The 27,899-nt window shown below is 40.8% G+C and overlaps 2 protein-coding genes across 2 annotated transcripts in view; one reads left to right on the top strand and one right to left on the bottom strand.

The window, feature by feature from the left end:
* nt5dc1 (5'-nucleotidase domain containing 1) overlaps nucleotides 1–27,899 on the bottom strand; it is a 611,704-nt gene that overhangs the window by 370,928 nt on the left and 212,877 nt on the right. The gene's annotated exons all lie outside the window — the stretch shown is intronic.
* On the top strand, nucleotides 18–27,889 carry LOC140733717 (uncharacterized). Its single transcript, XM_073057425.1, has 4 exons — nucleotides 18–56; nucleotides 592–715; nucleotides 8,801–8,860; nucleotides 24,659–27,889. The coding sequence occupies exons 1-4, from the start codon at nucleotides 51–53 to the stop codon at nucleotides 26,488–26,490; spliced, it is 2,022 nt and encodes a 673-aa protein (XP_072913526.1). The 5' UTR covers nucleotides 18–50; the 3' UTR covers nucleotides 26,491–27,889.

Here is a 27,899-nt window from a genome sequence, read left to right as displayed (position 1 = left end):
GAATAATTCAATAGGGATGCAAAACTGAAACACGGTTCAGAAGAGAAAACATGCCGGTATGTTGCATTTCAATTTTTAATTATGTTAGCATGCAAAGGAGCAAGACACCTTGTCGCAGATTTCAATTAGTTTCAAATGGGTTGGATTACTTTATATCCATATTTCTCCCTTTATAGTTCTCTGCAAATTTATTTTGAAGTGATGACTGGAAACATAGACACTAAGAGAGATATCAAATGAGATGATGGTTTAATTCATCTGTCATTTGGCCTAATCAAGACTTTTCAAAAATCTATACTGTATCTTATGGACGATGTCTGGAGTAGTGGTGCACTGCCTAAGGTGGTGGCAGAGGCAGATACATTCACAACTTTTAAGAGACACTTAGATAGACACATGAATGTGAAGAAAAATGGAAGGATTTGGCCATTGTGTAGGCAGAAGAGATGAGTTTAACTGGCCATTGAGATATATATATGTTTTATTGTCATTTCAAATTTTCATTTTGATAGTAATCTTCATTATGCCATTAAATATTAACTATTTCATATGTAAGTGATTATAAATAAATTTCTATTAAAACCTTTACAGACTATGTCTTCAAGTATGATTTCAAAGGAAATTGTTGCACTTCTGATGTCTATATCGGTTACCGTGGTTTATGGAGTTGGATATAAAACCTACAATCAATCACCCTATAATACAAAAAGTCTTGGTAAGTTTTCATCTCTTAAGGAAACAACTGTATGAGATTGCTGTCATTTACACTAATTATAAGATGAACCAATTTCAGCTACTGTACTATGTAGTATAGCCCCAGCTGAAGTTACTAGTTTACAGTAAATCTGGATGATATTTTTGTTTTAAATTTTACATATGATAAAATTTAGTGAAAATGATTCTTCACTCTGCCCTTGCTCAAATGAACTAATAGGTAAGGCACTTACAATTTCACCTCACTCAAATTCTAATTTACGTATTTCCCAGGAAAACCTGGAGATCCTATTCCCAGGAGATTCTCTGATCTCCTAAAAAAAATGACTTGAATTATATGAATGAATATAAATAACTTCACATATACATCTTCTGCTGTCTAGTTGGTGTGAGTTCAGAGATTAATATCAAACACAATCAATACCTTTGTTTCGTTTCACAGCAACCCAAAGTATTTTTCTTTAAAGGTTTCCTAATTCTATGAGGTGCATACCTACCGGTATTTGCCATACAAACAGTTGCTGCTGCTTATGTGGAACAATTGTTTTTTACCCTTGAGCATTCAAGCTCATGAGAGCCTCACCGCATGTTTCTGCATGCACCTGGTGAAGAGGCATCCAGCTTAAATGATTTACTGTGACAATGGCAAATATTGATTTTATAAGATGAAGGACAGATGTGCAAAAGGCCTTACATACTGGCAGGATTACATCCACTGCACCCTTGTTGCTTCTTTGCTATGGAGATCGTGTCTACTGGTCTGCCTGACAGATGTGTTCAACCTCCTTCAAAGCTCCATAACACTTAAGCCATGGCAACCATTTAATGACCAACAATGCTGAGCAGTGTGCAAGCTGTTCTCAATATTATTTATTACTTATTTATTGGTTTTTTTGTATCTATACAATTTGTCTTCTTTTGCATATCAATTGTTTGTCTGTCTGTGTTTGTGTGTAGTTTTTCATTTACTGTGTTTTTTCATACCTACTGTGAATACCAATAAAAAATGAATCACAGGGTGACATATACATAGTTTGATAATAAATTTACATTGAACTTGAACTTTGAGTACAATTCTTGTGTACAACCATAAAATGAAGCCTTGTGCTAGTCTGTGTGTACACTCTCCATCATCATCTATTCATGGCAATGTTGCCTAATATCTTTTATGACATCACTGGATCCAAATAGGCAATTAAGAAAAACATCTTATTTAGGATTCCTCAGGCATTTCATATCTCAGTGAACATCTGAGGCACCAAAGCAATACCACAGAGGCTCGATGTGGTAAAACCTTCTTAGCCTGTCCTTCGGCATCTTTTACCACTATTTTTCTGAACCCTCTGGATCTTCCTATTTTTATCCTGAACTGTCGGAGACTTCATTTGTGCACTCCATAAGAAAACACAGAGAATTCCCCCACTCACCAATGATGTCTGTACCTGGAATTTGTATGTTCTGCTGGCTACTAGTATGAACTGCTCGACATGTTTTGGAACATACCAGGTTACCAAGAATGTGCTGATCACAAATAGGAGGAAATCTGCAGATGCTGGAAATCAAACTAATACACACAAAATGCTAGAGGAACTCAGCAGGCCAGTCAGCATCTATGGAAAAGAGAAAAGAGTTGACATTTTGGGCCAAGACCCTTTATTAGAACTGGAAAAAAGATTAGAAGACTTCTAATATCCTTGTTCCAGTCCTGATGAAAGGTCTCAGCCCGAAACTTTGACTGTTTACTCTTTTCCAAGAATGTGCTGATACCTGATCCAACCCCTGGAAGAGTGTGTAACCTGACAGTATACTGCATATTCACAGTTATGTTCTTTTGTAGTGCAAAGTCCAACCCCACCTTATGTATAGACAGGAAATTAGCAGACAGTCCAATTCTTCATGTCATTAGTAAAACAACTTGTCCTACCAATCACAGGCTATGTCCACACTAGACTGGATAATTTTGAAAAAGCCGGTTTCGCGTATAAACGATAGGTGTCCACACCAAGTGTTTTTGAAAATACCTCTGTCCACATTAAAACGGGTATTTGGGCGCATCTCCTCCTATTGGGCATGCACAGGACACATCTACAGAAAACAAGTGACATATTTGGTGTTGAATCTCGCCATAAAAGACTTGGTGCGCGTTTGTCCAGTTACAGACTAGAAAAACTTCAAAGGAAATTGCCAAACGACAGACAGCTGTTGGCTCTCGCGCAGGAGGACTTAAAACTAAAAAAAAATACTGGTGCGTATGTAGGCAACCGACAGGGAGTTCACAGACAGTATGACTCCGCTGACGACAAACATTGAAAAACTGACTAACTCTGTTGCAGAGGGATTTGCCATGATGAGGAATATGATGGCTCCCCACCAGTACTTTTCACCGCCACAATACCAGCCTCACAGCCTCTACAATAGCTACACATACAGACACACAGACCCCGGGTGGCCCCACCAACATCTTCCCCACTCTCACAGAGAGGTCACCCTGGAAACATTTCCTGCAGCCATAGTCTCTTCACCGATGAAAGGGACAACAGCTACAACTAAATGCAATAAGGCTTGTTACTGGGCAAAAGTGAAATTTGCTGTTACCTCATTTGTTTGCCTTTACTTTTGCCATGTCTTTCTGTATTATTTTGCTGTATTAACATTTGCAATAAAACAAGTTACTGGGCAAAAGTGATTTTATTTTTACCTGAGTAGAAGTGAAACTTACAATTTTCCTTTTTTGGCCTTAACATTTCATGTCTATGCCAAGCATAAGCTACTACTTAAAAATGACATTTTGGAAGTAGTGACAATTACATCTATTGAATGTTTCAACAAGCAATATATTAATAAAGCACCTTGTTAAATGTATAAAACATGTCTGCATCAGTGTTATCTTGTATTTCCATACAATGTTACATTAGGCAGTTACACATCTCTTGTCAGAGAAGTACTTGCATAAATAGGTAAACCACCTTCGTACGAGCAAGGACAGAAAAGAGGGCAAAGTGAGTATACTTATTTATTCAGTAAGTTATGGGTCAAAGTATTTCGTGAGTACATTTTGAACTCTTCTGGTTTCAATCTTGTTGCCGTCTGTTCTGAAATTGTTAAGTTTTGTGGGGGGTTGAAATTCTCTGTCATACTGCAAAGCTGCAGTAACATTCTGCTCAGGGACAGTTTCCTGGAGTCGTCCGCCATTATTGTGGTGTTGGAAGTTGCATTCAAGAAAACAATAAAATGCCGCACTGCCACCACCATCTGTTCCGGCATGTCATGACAGCAATTTTAAAAAGCTTCGGTTACCTCATACACACTAAACCGCTCAATCGGCGTTTTCATATTTACATACTCTGGACAGCATTTTAGAAAAGCTCCATTTTCAGGGTAGGAAAACGCCGTTTCAGTGTGGACGGAGGGTCAAAACAAAAAGACAAAGCTTCGGTTACGGATTTATCAGGTCTAGTGTGGACACAGCCTTAGGGTTAATAAATTGTAGGTATGCAACGTTGATGCCAGAAGCATGGCGACACTTGCGAGCTGATCCCACGTCCCCAAACTGTGAAATATCACATTTCACAGTATGTTTGGATGCTTCAGTGTACATGCCACAAATAAAGCTAATCTTTATCTGGATTAGTAGATCAACAGCTCCCTTCCAAGAAAATATTAAAATATTAATGAGAACCGAGAGCATTTAACTGACTCATGCCTCAGGCTACCAACATTGTGGAGGCTTGTTTTATCTTGTGGAGTCTTTCTTTCAGAAAGTAGCATTTCCCTGAACAAAGGATTTAGCACTCTTCATTCAGATTTGGAAAGTAATCTGTGAAGGCGCTGCAAACAGAATTTATGTTCATTTGTGATCAGCAAATCAGTACAATGAAGAGGAGATATCTCAAAAGTTACCTAAGATATGTAGGAAGCCTGAAAAGAGCAATGCCATGAAGTTAATTTTTTTCTAGAAATGTTACTGGTATTAAGGTGTAATAATTTTAAACAGATAGGAGGTAAAGCATTGTAGAAAAATGTGAGCACAACAACTTGAATCTCAGTGTGGTCAAGACTAAATACGTAGATGATTGTGCACTTTAGTGAAGTGGAGGCTAATAACTCCTCACTGCACATGAATGGCTGCTCGCTGGAAAGTAGGAACACCAGGATTCTCCTGGTACCTCAACCCACTGCTTTAATCAAGAAAGCACTGCAGCGTCTCGACCCATGCCCCACACCATTCTAACCAATTTTTACAGAAGTACCGTTGAGAGTGTTCCGACCAGTTCAGTCTCAGAAAGGCAGCTTCCATTGTTAAGGACCTCCAGCACCCAGGACATGCCCTTTTCTCACTGTTACCATCAGGTAAGAGATACAGAAGCCTGAAGGCACACACTCAGCGATTCAGGAACAGCTTCTTCCCCCTCTGCCATCCGATTCCTAAATGGATATTGAATCTTTGGATACTACCTCACTTATTTTTAAATATACAATATTTCTGTTTTTGCATTTTTAAAAATCTATTCAATGTACATATACCGTAATTGACTGATCTATTTATTATCATTTATTTTATTAATTTTTTTTCTCTCTGCTAGATTATGTATTGCATTGAACTACTGCTACTATATTAACAAATTTCACATCACATGCCAGTGATAATAAACCAGATTCTGATTCTGTCTGGTATGGGAATTGCTAGGCATCCGAACACAAAACCCTATAGACAATTCTGAGGACTGCTGAGAATGATCATCATAATCAGGTTTAATATTACTGCCATAAGTCATGAAATTTCTTGTCATGCAGCAGTCATACATTGTAATTCATAATCATAAAAGCTGTAAATTACAGTAGAAGTATATATATATACTGTTCACCCTGTACACATCAGACTTCCAATATAACTCGGAGTCCTGCCATGTGCAGAAGTTCGCTGATGACACGGCCATAGTGGGGTGTGTCAGGAATGGACAGGAGGAGGAGTATAGGAAACTGATACAGGACTTTGTGATATGGTGCAACTCAAACTACCTGCGTCTCAATATCACCAAGACCAAGGAGATGGTGGTGGACTTTAGGAGATCTAGGCCTCATATGGAGCCAGTGATCATTAATGGAGAATGTGTGGAGCAGGTTAAGACCTACAAGTATCTGGGAGTACAGTTAGACGAGAAGCTAGACTGGACTGCCAACACAGATGCCTTGTGCAGGAAGGCACAGAGTCGACTGTACTTCCTAAGAAGGTTGGCGTCATTCAATGTCTGTAGTGAGATGCTGAAGATGTTCTATAGGTCAGTTGTGGAGAGCGCCCTCTTCTTTGTGGTGGCGTGTTGGGGAGGAAGCATTAAGAAGAGGGACGCCTCACGTCTTAATAAGCTGGTAAGGAAGGCGGGCTCTGTCGTGGGCAAAGTACTGGAGAGTTTAACATCAGTAGCTGAGCGAAGGGCGCTGAGTAGGCTACGGTCAATTATGGATAACTCTGAACATCCTCTACATAGCACCATCCAGAGACAGAGAAGCAGTTTCAGCAACAGGTTACTATCGATGCAATGCTCCTCAGACAGGATGAAGAGGTCAATACTCCCCAATGCCATTAGGCTTTACAATTCTACCGCCAGGACTTAAGAACTTTTTAAAAGCTATTATTAATGCTTTTTGAGATAGTGATTTAGATGCATATCATATTCTTTACTGAGTTAAGTATTGTATGTAATTAGTTTTGCTACAACAAGTATATGGGACTTTGGAAAAAAGTTGAATTTCCCCATGGGGATGAATAAAGTATCTATCTATCTATCTATAAGGTAATAAGATAAAGGAACAAAATTAGGCCATTTGTACAGAGGCTCAGGTTTTTGGAGATTTTGATTAGAAATGCAGGTATGATTGTGTTAAATGCTGAACTATAGTCAATAAATACCCACCTGACGTCACTGGTGTCTCTCTGGCACACATCCAAGTCTTTTTCGGGAGCGCTAAGTACTCAGGAGTCTTAGCATTGTCCTCCCATCCGTCCCACAATTTCTTTGACCCCCTACCATCAGGCAGGAGGTAGCAGAGCATTAGGACAATAACTGTTAGAATGCAAAACAGCTTCTTCCGTCAGGCCATCAGACTACTGATCTCCCTGCCACCCAGGTCTCATCACTTATAAAGTGCCAGTAGTGTTACACTATTTACTTTTTGACTTGAGTTGTAAATGTACCTGATGCTAAATGTCAATCTTCTGGAATATATTATACTATTCATTAATTTGTTTGTGGTACTATTAATTTATTTACTGTATGTTTGTTATATGTACTCCGTTGTGCTCTTCGGTCCGGAGGAGCATTGTTTGCTTTGGCAGTATACATATATACGGTTGAATGGCAATAAGCTTTAACTTGAAGTTTTAGCCAAACTATTTAACACAGGTGACCTAGCAATAAGTGCGCCCACTTTGGCTTATCACTGATTGGGAGATATTCCTTCTCCCACTCAGTTCTTCAGTCCTCAGGTGTTTTACTCTTGAGCCAGTCACACAAAAGATCTTCAAATCTGCTGAAAATCTAGACAGCAGGATGAGGTATTTGTAAGATTCCTCATTTGTAAGATTCCAATGTACAAGCTGGTTACTGGACAGTATTAAAAATTTCAAAGGAGTAGTCTGTTTAAAACTCAGAATGAAAAAGCAAAATGTAGTAAACATAGAAACATAGAAAACCTACAGCACAATACAGGCCCTTCGGCCCACAAGGTTGTGCCGAGCATGTCCCTACCTTAGAAATTACTAGGCTTACATATAGCCCTCTATTTTAATAAGCTCCATGTACCTACCCAAAAGTCTCTTAAAAGATCCTATCGTATCCACCTCCACCACCATTGCCGGCAGCCCATTCCACACACTCACCACTCTCTAAGTAAAAATCTTACCCCTGACATCTCCTCTGTACCTACTCCCCAGCACCTTAAACCTGTGTCCTCTTGTGGCAACCATTTCAGCTCTGGGGAAAAGCCTCTGAATATCCACACAATCAACGACTCTCAACATCTTATACACCTCTATCGGGTCACCTCTCATCCTCCGTCACTCCAAGGAGAAAAGGCCGAGTTCACTCAAGCTATCCTCATAAGGCATGCTCCTCAATCCAGGCAACCTCCTCCTTGTAAATCTCCTCTGCACCCTTTCAATGGCTTCCACATCCTTCCTGTAGTGAGGAGACCAGAACTGAGCACAGTACTCCAAGTGGGGTCTGACCAGGGTCCTATATAGCTTCAACATTACCTCTCAGCTCCTAAATTCAGTCCCACGATTGATGAAGGCCAATACGCTGTATGCCTTCTTAATCACTGAGTCAACCTGCACAGCTGCTTTGAGCATCCTATGGACTCAGACTTCAAAATCCCTCTGATCCTCCACACTGCCAAGAGTCTTACCATTAATGCTATTTTCTGCCATCATATTTGACCTACCAAGATGAACCACTTCACACTTATCAATGTCCAGTTGTAACCTCTGACAGCCCTCCACACTATCCACAACACCTCCAACCTTAGTGTTATCAGCAAACTTACTAACCCATCCCTCCACTTCCTCATCCAGGTCATTTATAACAATCACGAAGAGTAAAGGTCCCAGAACAGATCCCTGAGGCACTCCACTGGTGACCGACCTCCATGCAGAATATGACATGCCTTCTGTGGGCAAGCCAGTTCTGGATCCACAAAGCAATGTCCTCTTGGATCCCATGCCTCCTTACTTTCTCAATAAGCCTTACATGGGGTACCTTATCAAATGCCTTGCTGAAATCCATATACACTACATCTACTGCTCTTCCTTCATCAATATGTTTAGTCACATCCTCAAAAACTGTAGTTGCAAAATCTTTTTTGAGAGAAAAAATTGATCTATATTCTGCCTTTTTAAAAATGTTTCATATTAACCTGAAATAGGTATATATTAACCAATATGTACATCCAGAAAGGAAATAAAGTGATAATAAACTGAAATGCATGCAATCTTAAAAACTCACAAAAATGTTGATGTCACGTGCCAGTTCTTTATTCAGAAATTTAATCATATTGTGCTGGTTTTCAATGAAATATGTTCACCATGCAGGTTATGAAGTAAAAGGCAATCAGTACCAGAATCCAGAAGAAAATGCAAAGGGAATCATGGGTAAGGAACATCAATGTTTAAAGGAGGACAAATGTAAACTTTTCCTTGAAATATTTTTTGTGAAGCTGTGGATGCTTTTGTTCAAACAGTGTATGACAAGCAGTAAAACGTGGTTTCTTGAAAGGACGTGGTGTTTGACAAGTTGACTACAGTTTGTGGAGTATGTAATAAATCAAGCAGGTAAAGGTAATGAGTGGTTCAAGTGTATTTGAATCTCCATGAGGCATTTGATAATGTGCCTCAAAAATGGTTATGCAGAGGGTAAGAAAGTTGTGGGTTATAAAATTACTGGGATTGCAATTTAACAAATTGACAGTAGTCAGATATAAATGGGTCATTTTCAGATTGGCAGTCAGAAACCAGTGGGTGCCACATGGCCTAGCACTGAGACCTCAACAATGCCCTATCTATATTAATGACTTCGATGAAGGGACCAAAAGTAGTGTGGCTAACTTTGCTTAAGGGTCAAATATAAGTAAATTAGCAAGTGGCAAGGAGGTACCTCCAAAGCCCAAAGGGCTCGAGATCACAGAAGATCCTAAGTCCCATAAATAAATAAATCAGAAAAGTAGTGCACCTCAGAATGTCCAATTTATTTTTACAAGATTAACAAATTTAGTTTCATACAGCTACCACAATGTATTCATTAAAATAATCCAAAGCATTATTCATAATCTTAGTAAAAAAAATACAAGTGTCCAATTGTTTCCAGGGCCACAAAGACATCCTCTGGAGCTATGACTCATAATACCTCCATGATCTTCCCTGAAACTACAGTTTACCCTATCTAAAATCAGAAGATATTCATGTTGAGTCCACTGCATCACTTGTCCTCATATCCCTGATCTCTCCAGGCTCCAGGCTGACGGATAAAATATGCCATCCTCCCTCATTGCCTTCCCACTTAGCCAACTCTATTAGATTGCTTCACTCTTCCTTAAATGCACTCATCACCTTTTCAATGGAATTTCTTCTACCATCATAGTCAACCCTGGATTTCCCCAAGGATGTCATCCTGGCTGCCATCCCATTACGTACCTCCTGACATCATGCACAGGAATGGATATCATCGGCCTCTGTGTATGCTGACAACACGCATAGGTAACTGCACAGAACTTGTCTACACCACATCATTATCACCATGGTCTTAAAAGTGTCTGACATCAATTTGCGGAAAATTGATTCTAACTGAATGCTGAATCCACTGAAGGGTGTTCTCTGTTGCCAAAGATTCCATTGCTCCCGCTGGCCAGACGCTGAGGTTGAATCAGACAGTTTTATAATCTTGGCATCCTGTTTTACCCAGGCTGAGTCGCAAACCGCATACCATATTTATCAAGACCCTGTGCCCTGCTGCTGACTTCAAATGTCACCTCTCCTGTTGTTCAAACCCTTCTAAATGTATTCCTTCTAAATTCACCATGAAGATACTTAAAACACAGGTGAGAGAAATGCAGACTGCCCTTCAAACTTGGGGCATGGGTGAATTCACACATACCATGGTCAAGGATAACTACGTAAACATCCTGTGTACTTATGGCTAGCTGACTCATCTGCAATCTGCTCACCAACACCGTTCAGCTTCTGCCAACCCTACTGGAGTCAAGACTTGAATCCATATACAGACATTATCAGAAGCATGAGAGTAACTGACCTAAATATCAAAGCAACAATTGGCTGAGTACAGCGCAAACTAGCAAATGAGTGTTATTTTTAAAAATCCTTCAGTGACTGGAATTTTAGACGTTTCACAAAAAAAGTAGTGGTTGGCAAAGCCAATCACCACTGTGACAATTTTTCACCAGAGGGTCCCTGGGCCAATCATCATCAGCTGCTTCATGAATGACTGTCCATCTGATGGGAGTCTATCAGGAACTCCCAACACGGGGGGCACAAACACCTTGCTAAATGGCATTGGTCCATGACATTAAAATGGTTGGGAACATCTAGTATACCTGACAATACTACTGCATTTATCTTATCAATAACCAATTCTAGTAATGAAGCAGCATTCACCAATAAACAAAAGGATATTAATTAACCCCAAGTTGGGTCAACAGATTAGATGAATTTTATCTGTTCCTATGTGCCAACATTAACCATACCCAATATGAATGCCAAATAACGTGCCCCTGACCTGCATAATGTCATGTCATATACGTGTCATGTCATAGCTGGAGCACCTAAAGGCACAGTGCCTAGAAAAAGTATTCACCGCCTCTTGGAAATTTTTATGTTTTATTGTTTTACGACATTGAATCACAATGGATTTAATTTGGCTTTATGACACTGATCAACAGAAGACTCTTCCGTGTCAAAGGGAAAACAGATCTTTACAAAGTGATGGAAATTAATTACAAATATAAAACACAAAATAATTGATTGCTTAAGAAATCAACCCCTCTAATATGACACACTAAATCATCACTGGTGCAGCCAATTGGTTTTAGAAGTCATATAATTAGTTAAATTGAAATCTGTTTTTGGAGACCTGCACAGTTAAGGATTTTCAATTGAATATAGTAAAAATACCCCTGTCTGTGGAAGATCAAACAAGTCAGGAGATGGATACAAGAAAAATTCCAAGTCACTGAATATTCCTCGGAGTACAGTTAATTTAATCATCAAGAAATGGAAAGAACATGGCACAGCATAAATCTGCAAAGAGCAGGCCATCATCAAAAACTGAGTGACCGTGCAAGAAGAGGACAAGTGAGGGAGACCACCAAGCAAGACATATGACAACTTTGGGGGAGTTACTCGCTTCAGTGACTGAGATGGGAGAGACTGCGCATACAACAACTGTTGCCTGGGTGCTTCACCAGTCGCAGCTCTATGGGAGGGTGGCAAAAAAAAAGCCACTATTGAAGAAGTTCAAAGGTACATTCAATGTCAGAGCAACGTAAACAATTTACATCCTGAAATGCTTTTTCTTCACAACCATCCATGAAAACAGAGGAGTGTCCCAAAGAATGAATGACAATTAAATGTTAAAACCCTAAAGTGCCCCCAGCTCCCCTCTCCTCCAAGGGCAAAACTAAAGCATTGGCACCCATCACCAAGCACTCACTGAGCAAAATCAACAGCGAAGACCCAGAACTTGCAGTGCTCCAAAGACTACGTGTTCACCGGTATTTGATATACCACAGGTTCTTTCTCTCTCCCTAATAAGGGAAAAAGAAATGTCTCCATTTCACAGCAAGAGGGGAGACATATCAATCAACTCGCTGGTTTACGATGTTAAAAGTCTGTTGCGCCGCTTTTTCCGAACTCTCTGCCCAAAGATCTAGGGTCTTTGGGCACACAGCCAAAGATCTTCAGGCTCCCACAACACACTCACTGAACACCGACCTTCGATCCGGCCATTTCCAGAGCCCCAAGATCCTAGGCCTCCATAGGTGAGCCAAACTCTTAAGCCGCGCCATTGGCATGTCAGATAATGGCCAGTCATGAAATCCCGAGAGTGGGTTGCATTCCACGTAAAGAACTGAAGTCAGCATGTAACTTCAGTTCAGGGTCTTCAAAAGAACCCTGAAAGGGAAAAATAGAGATATTAAAGTTGGAAATAGAGCTGTTTCTGAAGATTCAAGCAAAGGAGTCACCGTTTAGTGCCATCTTGACTAAGCTCTGCCCTCCAAACTCACATGAAATCTTGGCTAGAGTTTGCCAGAAGACATGTAGGAGACTCTTAAGTCAGTTGGTAGAAGGTTCTATGGTCTGCTAAAACGAACATAGAGCTTTTTCACCATTAGACCAAACACCGCACATCATCAGAAAAAACACACCACCACAATGAGGCATGGTGGTGGCTGCATCATGCTGTGGGTATGTTTCACTATAGCAGGCGCTGGAAGGCTTATGAAGGTAGAGGATAAAATTAATGCAGTAAAATACAGGGAAATCCTGGAGGAAAACCTAGTGCAGTCTGCAACAGAACTGTGACTTGGGAGAAGATTTGTTTTCCAGCAAGACAATGACCCCAAGCATAAAGCCAGAGCTACACAAGAATGGCTTAAAAACAACAAAGTTAATGTCCAGGAGTGGTAGGTCAGAATCCACACTGTAGTGATATCACGTGTCAGAATGTGATTGGACAGAGTTTGGAGCATGCACAGAAGTAACAGAATGATCTAGAAACTTGTATGGTTAAAATGTGGTTGTTGTTTGCTGTTAAATAAAAGTTCCAGTTATGTTCTTCAGGAATATGGTTTGTTCATAGTAACCCATGGTACATATAAAGAACGCAACATGGTATCAGAAGTCGGTCTGGGAGAATAATATGGAAACAGGAGAATCGAAGATAATCAAAGAAAATAAAGAGTGCAAACAGTTTTGGTGTTTGCTAACAGCTTTACAAATGGAAGGGTTGCAAACTCCAAAAACTCTTCAGCTAACTGGTAACGTAGCAGAGAACTGGAAAAGATTTGAAATTTATTTATCGGCGATCAGAGCAGATAGAAAAATCAAAAAAAACGAGAGCTGCCAATCTACTCCACGTAGAATGCAATTGAGCAAACGTGGCAACACAATTGAGGTATATAACCATTTTACTTTTGAGAATGGAGATAATTTGAATCTAAAAGCGATAATTGACAAGTTTGAAGCATTTTGTATACCAAAGTGCAATGTGACGTATGAACAGTACAAATTCTTGACCTGTCGGCAGAGAGCTGGTCAAACGATTGATCAATTCATTACCGAGCTGAAAAACTGCAGTAAAACATGTGAGTTTGCAGAACTGACAGACTCTCTCATTAAAGACAGAATTGTTTGCAGCATTCTGGATAACGCTCTGAGAGAAAGACTCTTAAGAGAACCAGATGTAAATTTGGAAAAAGCTTTGATTCTCTGCAAAGTTTCAGAATCCGTGACATCGCAGGCTAAAGAGCTTTTTATTGAGAGCTACGTAGACGCTGTAAAGTGCAAACCTATTAGAAAAAATAATGAATCAGCAACAAAACTGACAGAGAGCAAAGCGTCGTTTGAAAGAAAAAAACATTGTGATCGCTGTGGGCAGGAGCACTGACCTAAAAAGTATCCAGTGTATGGAAAAATCTGCAATCACTGCGGTAAGAGTAATCATTTTTCACGCTGTTGCAGAAATAGAAAGGAAATAAAATACATAAATGAAGTGCTTGAAAATGAACTTGAGGAGTTTTATATAGATGTGCTTTGTGAAAATAAAGTAAGAATGACTGGACTATTCCATTGCAAGTGAACCAAAACAATATTCTGTTTAAATTGGATACTGGAGCACAAGTAAACGTTAATTGTAGAATCTGAGTTCAATGCATTAAAGCCAAGACCAATGTTACATCAGACAAATATAAAAGTGACTGGGTATTCAGGTGCAGACATTCCAGTTTAAGGAACATGTGTGGCAAAAGTATCACACAAGAATATTGTGCACACACTTTTATTTATTTGTGGTGGTGCCAAAAAATGAACAGTCAGTACTGGGTTTATCTGCCTGTGAGAGACTGAATTTGGTGAAGAGTCTTAGTCCTGGACAGTGACACAGAGTCAGAATACAGTGACTTGATGAAAGAGTGAGAGAGAACAGAATTTGATTCCAACATGGCAAAAGTAAAAGAAGTCATAAAGAAAAATCCCAGACCCATCCCTTTGTTACCAGCATGTGACAAATCCTTGCTCTTGTACTCTTGACCTTTTGAAATGAATGCTAACATGGCATTTGCCTTTCTCAACATCGACTTGACCTGCAAGTTAACCTTTAGGGTGCTCTGCACAAAGACCCCCAAGTCCCTCTGCATCTTAGATTTTTGGATTTTCTCACTGTTTAGAAAATAGTCCGCCCATTAATTTCTGCTACCAAAGCAAATGCATGGGTTATCATTTGAGGAACACTTGATGGCTTTGGGCTTGTATTCACTGGAATTTAGAAGGATGAAGGGGGATCTCATTGAAACCTTTTGAATGTTGATAGACAGAACAGGTGTGGAAAGGATGTCTCCCATGTGGGGGAATCTAGGACAAGAGGACACAGATTCAGGATAGAGAGGCATCCATTTAAAACAGAGATGCGGAGAAACGTCTTTTGCCAGATGCAGGTGAATTTGTGGAATTTGTTACTACAGGCAGCTGTGGAGGCCAGGTCGTTGGGTATATCTAAGGCAGAGATTAGTAAGCCATGATTGAATGGCAGAGCAGACTCAATGGGCCAAGTGGCCTAATTCTGTTCTGACGTCTTATGGTTTTATGGTCTTATATCTATTGTTTCTCTGCATTAAACCACTTGGAATATTATCTTGATCAGCCACTTTAATATCATAATGACAGAGGACAGGCAAGATGCACTAAAATGAGTCTCTCAAAGACTCCACCATCCACAAGATAAAAAGATGACAATTAGCCTCATTTGTCACACATACATTGGATCTTAAGGATGTCCTAGACAGGGTAGTGTTGGGGATAAGCTCCCACTAGCTATAAAGTGCTCCAAATGGTGTGTGTCTCCAACAGCCTCGACAACCAAGTCTAACTCTTGGCCTTCACGTGTGGCTTAGCTACTAGGCCCGGCAAAACAGTTTCTACTGACAAGAGAAGGAGCAACGGCGCCAAGAGAGAAGCAGACCAACGGCGCCTCAAAACCAGTTGCTTTTCATCAGCCTAGGATGCCAGCCCGCCTAGGAGAAGGAAAACTCTGATTTTAAACCTCCACTGCCTTGCGGCCATACCCATCCATGGGAAAGGCTTTGGGAGTAAACCCCGAAGAAGAAATCCAGAGCCGGGGTCCCTAAAGCAATTTGATGTTGTTTACAACTTCATTCTGGCAACCTCTATAACGACACTGGTGCCAAGCTATATCAGCACCTGCTCTTCCCTCGGACTACATCAGTGACGTGGAGGGGGGGAACCTGCTGCATGGGCAACAGCAGGTTCTTCAAATCTTCTCACCCAGGTTTGCACCTGGAGAGGACACAGTCCATAAGAGGCTCAAACCCAAGACCCCCTGGGATTGACGGCTGCCTACTACATTAAAACATGCAGTGAAAGGCATTGTTTGCGTCAATGACCAACACCGTCCAAGAATGTGGTGAGGGGAAGCCTGAAAGTGTCGGCATGCTTCCGGCAGCAACATAGCCTAACTGTACATTTTTGGAATGTTGAAAGAAGCCAAAGGACCTGAAGGAAATCCGCCTAGTCACATAGAGAACATGCAAATTCCTGACAGCAGTGGAATTGAACACCAGTCATTAGCACTGTAAAATATTACACTAACCACTATGCTAATGCACAAGCCAGAAGTTTTAAGATGTCTTCAAGGTGCTCAATGTTCTTCACATTGACCCTATTTACTGGATTGACCAGACTGACACCACTCACTGTGGTGTTCATCATGGGAGCATTGCAGCTTCAGCAAACATATGTAGTTTTCTACATTTTCTGTTTTCCTGGGACTCTCGTGGGGAAATCTCAATCAATTAATCAATCAATAAATAAATATAAAGATAAAAATATCAAGCAAAAGATTGAAAGATCAGAGATTAAGGGAGCTAGGGCTTTACTCTTTGGAGAGGAGGAACAGAGGAGACATGATAGAGGTGTACAAGATATTAAGAGGAATAGACAGAGTGGACAGCCAGCGCCTCTTCCCCAGGGCACCACTGCTCAGTACAAGAGGACATGGCTTTAAGGTAAGGGGTGGAAAGTTCAAGGGAGATATTAGAGGAAGGGTTTTTACTCAGAGAGTGGTTGTTGCGTCGAATGCACTGCCTGAGTCAGTGGTGGAGGCAAACACACTTGTGAAATTTAAGAGACTACTAGACAGCTGTATGGAGGAATTTAAGGTGGAGGGTTATACGGGAGGCAGGGTTTGAGGGTCAGCACAACATTGTGGGCCAAACGGCCTGTATTGTGCTGTATTGTTCTATAACAACTCCACTTCTCCCTTCAAAGCTCACTAAGCTTCCTAAACATGAAAGAACCACAAAAGTTGCAACACCTCACAAAGCTAACCCAATGGGGACAGGTAATACAAACAGTCTTCCCGGTGTTCCCTAAATCTCAGGATTAAATTAAACCCTGTTGTAGGGTTTGGAGGCTTGTGTGCGTCAATCACCCAGAGAGCTATGTTGATTTGAGTCGGGGCTTCTTACTTTGCTCTTGGTAGCATCACCCGTACCAAACAGGTCAAAGAGTAGAGGCCATTCTAAGAGTGGTCCACTGGTCCACTGGTCCTCAGGTTCGGGAGTTCCGCTCAGGGCTAACAACCCTTACTGGTAAAACAAAATTGTTACAGAAACAGCAATGAAGAATCCTTCTACGTCTGAATGTGATGGTATTCTTGAGTCTCCAGCTTGGACTTGTAAGACTGACTGTAGTGAAAACTGAAAGGAAGCTACTGACATGATGAAGCTGCCACAGATGAAAGACCTTCATCGCTGCCCCAAATGCCAGCTGCATATCAGACAGTAAGTAAGTAAGCCAAATAAATGCTAAAGGGGTACTCTAACTTAAATGCATTCTATGATTTAAGGAAAGTTTCTTAAGAAAAGTGATGGTGCTAACAGCAACCGATACTTTACAGAGATACTCAGCCCGTATTAAATACAACTCAAAGTAGCATGAGGAAAAGAAAGTTATAATTGCCAAGGATGCTTTGTGCACTAAACTAATTAATTCTTTTCCTTTGGCTGTCCTTGCAAAGTCACTGAGTGTTCATGCATTTCCTCCAGATCAGTGGTACTTTGTAATGGAGGTTGGTATCTCCTGTTACTTTTATTTGCCAACTTCCCTATGGGGTTTTCAGTAAATATCCCAGAACAAAGTCCTCCAGTGTCTCACTACTTCTGTCAAACTTCCTAACCAAAGGAAGAAACAGGATGCTCTCTGTCGTCTTGAAGGATCAGTACACAAATTCCTAAACAATGGTGTTGCTTTCCAAACCACTACATTTTACCCAGAAACTGCCACAGTCCAAATTCCATATTGCACTGTTTTTTCGCATTTGAACCTTATGCAATGATGCTGAAACCAATGATGCTAAGCACGTTCACGGACAGTTCTTAGTTACTGCCTGGTACACTGCTGGCGTTTAGGAGAGCAATGAATGTCATCCATCTCTGTCTGTCCTTGGCCATCTTCTCTATTGTGCCCCAGGTGTGGCTCAGGGTTTCAAGGCTTCATTCATTGTGCAAGTAGCTTCCTCTCAATTTTCACTACTGTCAGTCATGCAAACCCCGGATGGAGATACTCTCACACAGCTATATGGTTCTTAGAACATAGAAAACCCACAGCACAATACAGGCCCTTCAGCCCACAAAGCTATGCCAAACATGTCTTTATTCTTTGGAGCATAGAAGGTTGAAGGGGGACGATAGAGGTATTAGAGATACCTTGATAGAGATTACTATCTAAATGGAGTCAAGTTAGGAAAAGGGGAAGTACAACGAGATCTAGGTGTTCTTGTACATCAGTCAATGAAAGCAAGCATGCAGGTACAGCAGGCAGTGAAGAAAGCTAATGGCATGCTGGCCTTTATAACAAGAGGAATTGAGTATAGGAGTAAAGAGGTCCTTCTGCAGCTGTACAGGGCCCTGGTGAGACCCCACCTGGAGTATTGTGTGCAGTTTTGGTCTCCAAATTTGAGGAAGGACATTCTTGCTATTGAGGGAGTGCAGCGTAGATTCACAAGGTTAATTCCCGGAATGGTGGGACTGTCATATGTTGAAAGATTGGAGCGACTGGGCTTGTATACACTGGAATTTAGAAGGATGAGAGGGGATCTGACTGAAACATATAAGATTATTATGGGCAAACACGAGGAAATCTGCAGATGCTGGAAATTCAAACAACAACACACACAAAATGCTGGTAGAACACAGCAGGCCAGGCAGCATCTATAGGGAGATTATTAAGGGATTGGACATGCTGGAGGCAGGAAGCATGTTCCCGCTGATGGGTGAGTCCAGAACTAGAGGCCACAGTTTAAGAATAGGGGGTAGGCCATTTAGAACAGAGATGCGGAAAAACTTTTTCACCCAGAGAGTGGTGGATATGTGGAATGCTCTGCCCCAGAAGGCAGTGGAGGCCAAGTCTCTGGATGCACTCAAGAGAGAGTTAGGTAGAGCTCTTACAGATAGCGGGGTCAAGGAACGGGGTACTGATTGTGTATGATCAGCCATGATCACAGTGAATGGCCTACTCCTGCAGCTACTGTCTATTGTCTATTAAAATAATGAGGGGGATAGATCGAGTTGACGTGGATAGGCTTTTTCCATTGAGAGTGGGGGAGATTCAAACAAGAGGACATGATTTGAGAGTTGGGGGCAAAAGTTTAAGGGTAACATGAGGGGGAATTTCTTTACTCAGAGAGTGGTAGCTATGTGGAATGAGCTTCCAGTAGAAGTGGTAGAGGCAGGTTCAGTATTGTCATTTAAAGTAAAATTGGATAGGTATATGGACAGGAAAGGAATGGAGGGTTATGGGCTGAGTGCTGGTCAGTGGGACTAGGTGAGAGTAAGCGCTCAGCACAGACTAGAAGGGCCAAGATGGCCTGTTTCTGTGCTGTAATTGTTATATGGTTATATATGTCCTTACCTGAGAAATTACTTAGGGTTACCCATAGCCTTCCATTTTTCTGAGCTTCATATACCTGTCCAGGAGTCTCTTAAAAGACCGTATCGAATTCCCCTTCACCACCGTCGCCGGCAGCCCATTCCATGCACTCACCACTCTCTGCGTAAAAAAATTTACCCCTGACATCTGCTCTGTACCTACTTCCAAGTACCTTAAAACTGTGCCCTCTCATGCTAGCCATTTCAGCCTGGGAAAAAGCCTCTGACTATCCAAATGATCAATGCCTCTCATCATCTTATATACCTCTATCAGGACACTTGTCATCCTCCATCGTCCAAGGAAAAAAGCCGAGTTCACTCAAACTATTCTCATAAGGCATGCCCCCCAATCCAGGCAACATCCTGGTAAATCTCCTCTGCACCCTTTCTATGGTTTCCACATCCTTCCTATAGTGAGGTGTCCAGAACTGAGCATGGTACTCCAAGTGGAGTCTGACCAGGGTCCTATGTAGCTGCAACATTACCTCTTGGCTCCTAAACTCAATCCCACACTTGATGAAGGCCAATGCACCATATGCTTTCTTCATTGCTATTTCCATAACAATTTTTTTGACCAGTCAGGGTTGTTAGCCCAGAGCTGAATCCTGAACCAGGAGGATCGGTGGACAACTCTTAGTCTCACTTCTACCCTTTGACCAAGAGTCAAAGCACAAGGCTCTGACTTCAGCCGACATAGCTCTCTGGGTCATTGAGGCATGCAAGTTTCCAAAGCATGACAAGATTATGTTCCTCTTGGAGGATGGACAGTTGACTGGACATGTAATCTGCTTGCACTGTGTAGTTTTTGGAAGATTCAATGAAGAATTTTCCATAAAAGTAGATTAGCAAAGTATTAACAACATATATTTTTCAGGAATTGAATACAAAATTAGGCAGGTCATGTTCAGTACTACAGTGCATTCTGTGCACTTCACCTGCAAATCTGCTGGGATCATCCATATGTCCAGTGCACCCAATGTGACCTCCTTTACATTAGTGAGACCCATCGTAAATTGGGGGACCACTTTGTTCAGCAGTCCACACTATCCGCCACAAGTGGGACTTTCCGGTGGTCCAACATTTTAATTCCCATTCCAGTTCCGACGTGTTGATCCATAGCCTCCTTCAGAGTGGAGGAGCAGCATCCTTATATTCCATCTTGATACCCTCCAACCTGATAGTATGAACACCAATTTCTCCTTCTGGTGAATATATCTCTCTCCCCACCTTCTTTCCACAATCTGACCTTTCACTTCTTCTCACCTGCCTATTATTCCCCCCCCCCCCCGAGTCCCCTCCTCCTTCCCCTTCTCCTGTAGTCCACTCTCCTCACCTTTTAGATTTCTCCTTCTCCAGCCCTTGACATTACCCACCCATCCGGTTTCACCTAACAACTTTCAGCTAACCTCTTTCCCCTATTTCACCCCCCCCCCCCCCCCCACACAACTTTTTATTCTGGCATTTCCCTTTCTTCTCAATCCTGAAGATGCGTCTCAGCTCAAAATATCAGCTGTTTATTCTTTTCCACATGTGCAGCCTGACCTGCTGAGTTCCTCCAGCATTTTGTGTCTGATACAATGCATTGATGAGAAAATTTCTGAATTACTTTCCTTTTCCTCAATTAAGAAAGAATGAGAATGGGAACAGATTACATAAAGGCTTACTAGACTAATAACAGGAATATGTGGGTTGGATTCTGAGGGCAGATTAGAACAGTAGCAAGTGACTTCAATGAAATTCACAACATCTTCTCTGGTCTTGATAGAATGGACATGGAGAGGGTGAAATATACAAGATCCTCTGTGGTCTTGATAGAGTGCACATAGAGAGGAATTTGCCTGCTGTGGAAAAATCAGAACTAGATGTCACTGTTAGAAAATTAAAGGTCACCCATTTAAGAGAGTTGAGACTTTTTTTTATCTCAGAGGACCAAAAGTTTTGGAAGTTACAAAGAATGCTGGAAGAAAATATCTTAAATATTTTTAAAGTGAAAGGTAGATATGTTCCTGACAAGGAAAAGGATAAAAGGTTCATGTAGAAAGATGGAAAGTTGAAGCTACAATCGGTCAAGTTCATTTGTCATTCAACCATTCATAAGCACCTATGAATACTGTACATCCAAAGGAAACAGTGTTACTCCAGGGCCAAGGTGCAAAACACTGTACAAACAGTCATTCACAGCACAAGACATATATAACACATGTAAAACAGTAGTAAAATACAGTCACACAAAAAATATATAGTCCAAGTCACTGAGTCTTTGAATCAAGCTTGAGTTCATTCATTGGCAAAGCATGGCCAAAGGTGAAGTGGCCTACACCCAATGTGAATGGATTGTGATTCTCTGAGAAAATATAATTTCCAAATTCAACATTATCTTTCATTTATGATATGGTAAATTGTACATAAAGCAAATTAGTGATGCATTTTTCAAAGCTCTAAGTAAATTTATTATCAATGTTCATATATGTCACTATCTACAATCAGAGATTCATTTCCTCATGGGGATATTCTGTAAATCCAATAACTATGATAAAATCATTGAAAGACTGCATCAACAGGGCTGACAACCAGTGTGCAAAAGACAACAAACTAGAAGGGAAAAAATAATAGTAGCTCTATGACTCTAATTAATAAATAAGCAATAAATATTGAGAACAAGAGATGAAGAGACCTTGGAAGTATATTTCTGTATTCAACTTCTAATAAATGACCATACTAAACTTAACTACTAGCTACTGTTATGCTTTAAATTATATACTTACACAAGTCAAAAGTTAATATAATCACTTAGATCCTTTAAGTAAACAGAGCAAGACTGAATAGTTATAGCTGTTAAAACTGATATTTTTCACAGAAATTCACATGTGATTAATAAAAACATCATAAACAATGCAATATAAAGTGTCTAAAGACCAATTTATACTTCTGCGTCGAATCTACACCGTAGGGTTACGTACATCTCCCCAAAACAGTAACTCATGCATCGCGTTGACGCAGACTGCAACAATTGTGATTGGTCCGCTTGGTAGCATTGCATTTCCTCCTACGCATTTCTGGTTGCTTTTTCTCCGCCATGTCTGTACACCAATGCGAAATAGCTGAACCAACTCGTCAAATCTACCTACCGACATGCGAAAATGTTTGAAATGCATTTCCTCGTCCATGTCTCTCACGAAGAAACTCAACACAGTGGCATAGAAACCCCACCGCCAACTAGTGTTTTGGCGCTCACCAGCGCATGCTCGCTATGGCGTAGAGTCTACGCAGATGTATAAAGCAGGCTTACGTGTAGCCCATATGCAGAAGTATAAATCAGCCTTAAGAGAGAACATAATACAAATGTGTAAAAGTCAACTGCACATTGCAGAAACGTGACACAGAAAAGAACAGTAAATGCTAAAATACACTTAGTCAGGCAGCACCCAGAAAGAGAAAGACAAAGTAACACTTCAGGGTTGCTGACTTTTATCAGAACTATGCAGATTGTCTTTTATTAATTTAACATTGCCTTACTTCCATCTAATCCCAGACCTAGCCACATCTTTTTCATTCCCTTTCTTCCCACTTAAAATCTATAACGTCTATGTCATTCCTGTTCTGATGGAATCATCTCCACAATTAATAGGATCAAAAATACAACATTGACAAAATGGACAACAAGTAACAATCTAGCAAGAAAATACAGTACTCTGCAAAAATCTTAGGCACATATAATGTGCAAAAGTACAGCTAAGGAGCTTAAGACTTGCACAGTACCGCAATCATTTTATGTATTGCATTGTATTGCTGCTGCAAAAAAAAACAAACCTACTGTATGTGTGTGTGTGTGTGTGTGTGTGTATATATTTATATATATATATATATACATACATACATACACACACACCCACCCCTAAGACTTTTGTAAAATATTGTAATATCAAAACACCCTCAAAAATTACTTTAGCAGATGTAATTTATAGTACTCAAGCTCTCTCAACTTTATAGCACTGTATGCTGTTTAAGCATTTACTTTATTAAATTTTTGTTAAACAATTTTTAAAAGCTACATTTCAACAACAAGCTTTAACTAATTGAGTACACAATTTTTATTTATTGCCTATATTTTCCCACTTTGCATAGAATTAGCTTGTTTTGGGAAATTGGCTTCCATATCTAAGATTGAAATACAGTTGATTTGCATGCTATTAAACATAATATTCTCCCTGGTCAAGTGAAAGTAGCCTGTTTTTTGACAAAGTAATTTATTTTTAAAAGACAGTTGTATTCTCTGATTTTAAATTTGAGCTTTATTAAGGGTTAGAATGAGTTATCATGCAAAATCAAGGTGTCTATTTTAAATAATTGAAAATTCCTGTAGAATAACCATGTAGAAGCCCCATTTATCAGTTGCACTAGCTTGATTACAAATAATAAAAGCTTTCAAAATATGTCCATCAGAATCTTGGAGCTGAATGAAGTTGCTCCTCAAAAGTCCATAAAATGGTATTTAGTTGTCCATATGGTATGGGAAATTTTGTGGGCAAGACTGGTTTCTCATGCTATAGTTTTTAAATAATGCAGAAGGCTAGAGAAATTCAGACAGCACTTAAGGACATTTGAGACTGCCATTCCATAACCTTTAGACGACAGGCAGCTTGGAATAAAATAGTACAAAAAATCAATACAAACTAGCAGAAAATCTTGCACCTTAGTTCTGACATTGTTCAAATTGTGATTTAAGTTTTACACTTCTCAAGCCAGTGTAAGGTAGTCAAATAGGTATTCTCCTCACTTGCCCATGATCTCCCTCTGCGTCCCCACCTCCTTCCCCTTCTCCCCTGGTCCACTCTCCTCTCCAATCAGATTCCTTCTTGTTCAGCCCTTTAACTCTGCCACCTATCACCTCCCAGCTTCTTACCTCATTACCCGCCCCCCCCAATTTGTGTCTCACCTGGTCTCGTCTATCACCTGCCACCAGTTTCCTCCCGTCCAGTCCAAAAGAAGGGTCTTAGCCCAAAATATCCGTGTTTATTCTTCTCCATACATGCTGCCTGACCTGCTGATTTCCTCCAGCATTTTGCATGTGCTGCTCTGGGTTTCCAGCAACTGCAGAATATCTTGTGTTTATGAAAGATGACTTGTTTTAGTTTTGCTCATAATTCTAGTTTAAAGTGGAATCAAAATTAACCATAAAAACAGGCTATACTGAGATGCATCTTTCTAACTTCAACAGTGAGGGGAGATCCAGGGTTACCTGGACCCCCTGGACCTCCAGGACCACCCGGACCCCCAGGCCAAGTGGGATATCCAGGCAAGCCAGGTGTTGGGCAGAAAGGAGCTCCTGGCGATCCAGGACCACCAGGACCACAAGGACTCAGCTTTAAGGGAATTCCAGGTACTCCAGGTGCACCAGGACAGCCAGGAAGAATAGGGTATCCTGGACCAAAAGGTGATCCAGGAATTCAAGGGATACAGGGGCAAAGAGGCAGTCCAGGGCCCCCAGGAAACCCTGGGCCAGCTGGGCTGTCAGTGGTTGGTAAACCAGGTCCACCAGGTGCAGGGGGATCTCCAGGAGCCCCTGGGCTACCTGGAGCAAAGGGACATCCGGGTTATCCTGGTCCTGCTGGGCAAAAAGGGGAAAGAGGAATTGGTATCCCAGGGCCTGCAGGCGAGAAAGGACCTCCAGGTTCCCCGGGGTCACCAGGAATCCCAGGACCAGTGGGATTGAGTGCACCTGGAGCGCCTGGTCGTCCTGGGGAACCAGGAAAAAAGGGTGAAATGGGGCCCCCAGGCCTATCTGGTTTCACAGGTGCACCAGGTCAAAAGGGGCCACCAGGACCACCTGGACTACCTGGAATTGGAAAGCCTGGAGTGAATGGTTCACCAGGATTACCAGGAACCCCTGGTCATAAAGGTCATCCTGGCTTACAAGGTTTGCCAGGGGCACCAGGCTTGCCAGGCATTGGAAAGCCAGGTCAACCAGGATCCAAAGGAGAACCTGGTCCAGTTGGTTATACTGGATATCCTGGAAAGAAAGGAGAGATGGGACCAATCGGCAAACCAGGTCTGCCAGGATTAATGGGACCAGCTGGTCTACCAGGATCAGAAGGTCCCAGAGGTTTACAAGGGATCCCTGGTTCACCAGGAATGAAAGGGGCACAAGGGCATATGGGTATACAAGGGTACCAAGGGGCAAAGGGTGAGAGAGGTCCAACTGGTAGTCCAGGTACATCAGGATTTCCAGGGAAACCCGGTCCACCAGGTCTACCAGGAATAATTGGATCTGCAGGCCCAAAAGGTGATCCTGGCCTTCCTGGCCCATCTGGTAAACCAGGAAGCCCTGGTGCTCCTGGTCCTCAAGGTCCATTGGGCTTTCCAGGTCCAATAGGTCTGAGGGGACCTGTGGGAACACCTGGTCACAAAGGCTTGCCTGGTCTGCAAGGTGCACAAGGGCTTCCTGGAAATAAAGGTGATCCAGGAACTCCTGGCCTCCCAGGACCTCCAGGTATTGTCAGCAGACAGTTAATCACGGGACCACCAGGAGCACAGGGTAAAAATGGAGAAGTAGGTCCTCCAGGTCCACCAGGACCTCCCGGCCCACCAGGTTTACCTGGTGAAATTTTTGTCCAACCAGAAAAATCTGTACAGCCACCATCTGGATTATTAAGCCCTATTCCAGCTTTTACAGCCATTCTATCTCGGCCATATCCACCAGTAGGTCAACCAATTATATTTGACATATTAGTGACCAATTCAAATAACAACTACAATCCATCATCTGGTGTATTTGTGTGTGAAATACCAGGGCTTTACCAATTTAGCTACCATGTACAAATCAAGGGGGCGAATGTCTGGGTTGCATTATATAAAAATGGAAAACCCATTCTACAGACATATGATGATTACACCGCAGGGTATGTTGATCAGGCCTCAGGTAATGCTATAGTACACCTACATGAAAATGACCAAGTCTATGTATTACTACCTTCAGAGCAAGCCAATGGTTTATATTCATCTGATGAGAAACAGTCAACTTTCTCAGGGTTTTTAATTAGCCCTTCATAATTTGCATCATGATAATACATCTGAACAAGTTTGAGACAACAAACACCACTCAATAAACAATGCAACCTCATTAAGGAAACAATAGAGGCCAAAATGGGACAATTACTTATAACAACAATCAAACTAATACCACCTCTGTTATTTTAATATGAAGTATATCTGTATAACACTTCATATACTGCACATATGCTCTAAATCTAAGTTTACTAAATATAATATAATTTATATATGCACTGATGTACAAGATACACAAAAGGAACCAGAAAACTTGTATGCATTTTGAGAGCTTGTTACCTTCCTGAAGAAAAAACATGTCGTTTCTAAAAACTAAAAAGCTGTTCAGCCTGTATGATATTTTTATTTTCCTCTTCCAAATCAGAATCTTTGAGGAAATTACATAAAGTAAGATGTATGTTTGATCATATGATATTAAGTATTTCGTACCCTAAACAAGATTGTAATCGTTTTCAGTGATAGTGTTGCTCATGGAATTACACTAATTATTTTATTTCCATATTTTCTCTCTTTCATCATTAATGTACACTAGTTCAGAGTTCATCAACTTTAGTTATTTGGTTCATAACCAAAAGCTGTTTTTTTCCATTTAAAATACTTTAAATGTGTTTATTCCAAAGAAAATGCAACTTTTTTCATGAGTAACTTTTTTATTGTAAAGAAATTTTCTTTGTTCTTTTTTGTCATTGCCATTCATGGAATCTTCAATAGGTACATTTAATGTCTGAGAAATTTATACATCCTGAAATTCTTTTTCTTGTGTTCGCTGGTTATCCATCAGCCAACTTGACAGTGAACATCCCTAATCCACCAACGGCAATTTCAAAGTAAATGTATAATCATAGAATGCATATTGTGACCCATACAGTATGTACTTTAAACTTTGAATGTATATGTTATCATACACTTCCTTGAGATAGATTTTTTTGCAGGCATGTACAAGAAAATAAAGAAATACAATGCAATTTATGAAAAACTACACATAAACAAAGACTGACAAACAACCTTTGTGCAAAAGAATTGGACAAATTACAAAAGATAACACTGAGGTCATGAGTTGTAGAGCAGAAGGTGAGAGGATGAGTAAATGTAATGGTCTCAGTATTCTAGATCAGAATTCGAGTGAACATTGTGGGAATGTGCATGCGCCTTGCATCTTGCAAAAGAAGGCAGCCTAGCAATTGTTCGACTACTTTCAATATAAAAACATCTGGAGGCACAGAAGAAAGACCAGCTGATTCAAACTGCAGAAAAGCTGCTAGCATCGATGGAACAATATTTCAGATGAATAGAAAAGAAATGCACATGGAAAGCTCGTATAAGTTTAACAACATCCAGCATATTGTTTTGTATTACCATACTTATATATTTATTGCAATGTCAAATAAATTTTT

This window comes from Hemitrygon akajei, chromosome 9 (genome assembly GCF_048418815.1).
Source record: "Hemitrygon akajei chromosome 9, sHemAka1.3, whole genome shotgun sequence".
Lineage (NCBI taxonomy): Eukaryota > Metazoa > Chordata > Chondrichthyes > Myliobatiformes > Dasyatidae > Hemitrygon > Hemitrygon akajei.
This window is presented reverse-complemented; position numbering and strand designations above follow the sequence as displayed.

Bases quoted from the DNA above. Each gene is read 5' to 3' on its own strand.
- LOC140733717 (XM_073057425.1), top strand. The intron at 716-8,800 runs GTAAGTTTTCAT...TTCACCATGCAG, and splicing joins CTATAATACAAAAAGTCTTG to GTTATGAAGTAAAAGGCAAT. The intron at 8,861-24,658 runs GTAAGGAACATC...TAACTTCAACAG, and splicing joins AAATGCAAAGGGAATCATGG to TGAGGGGAGATCCAGGGTTA.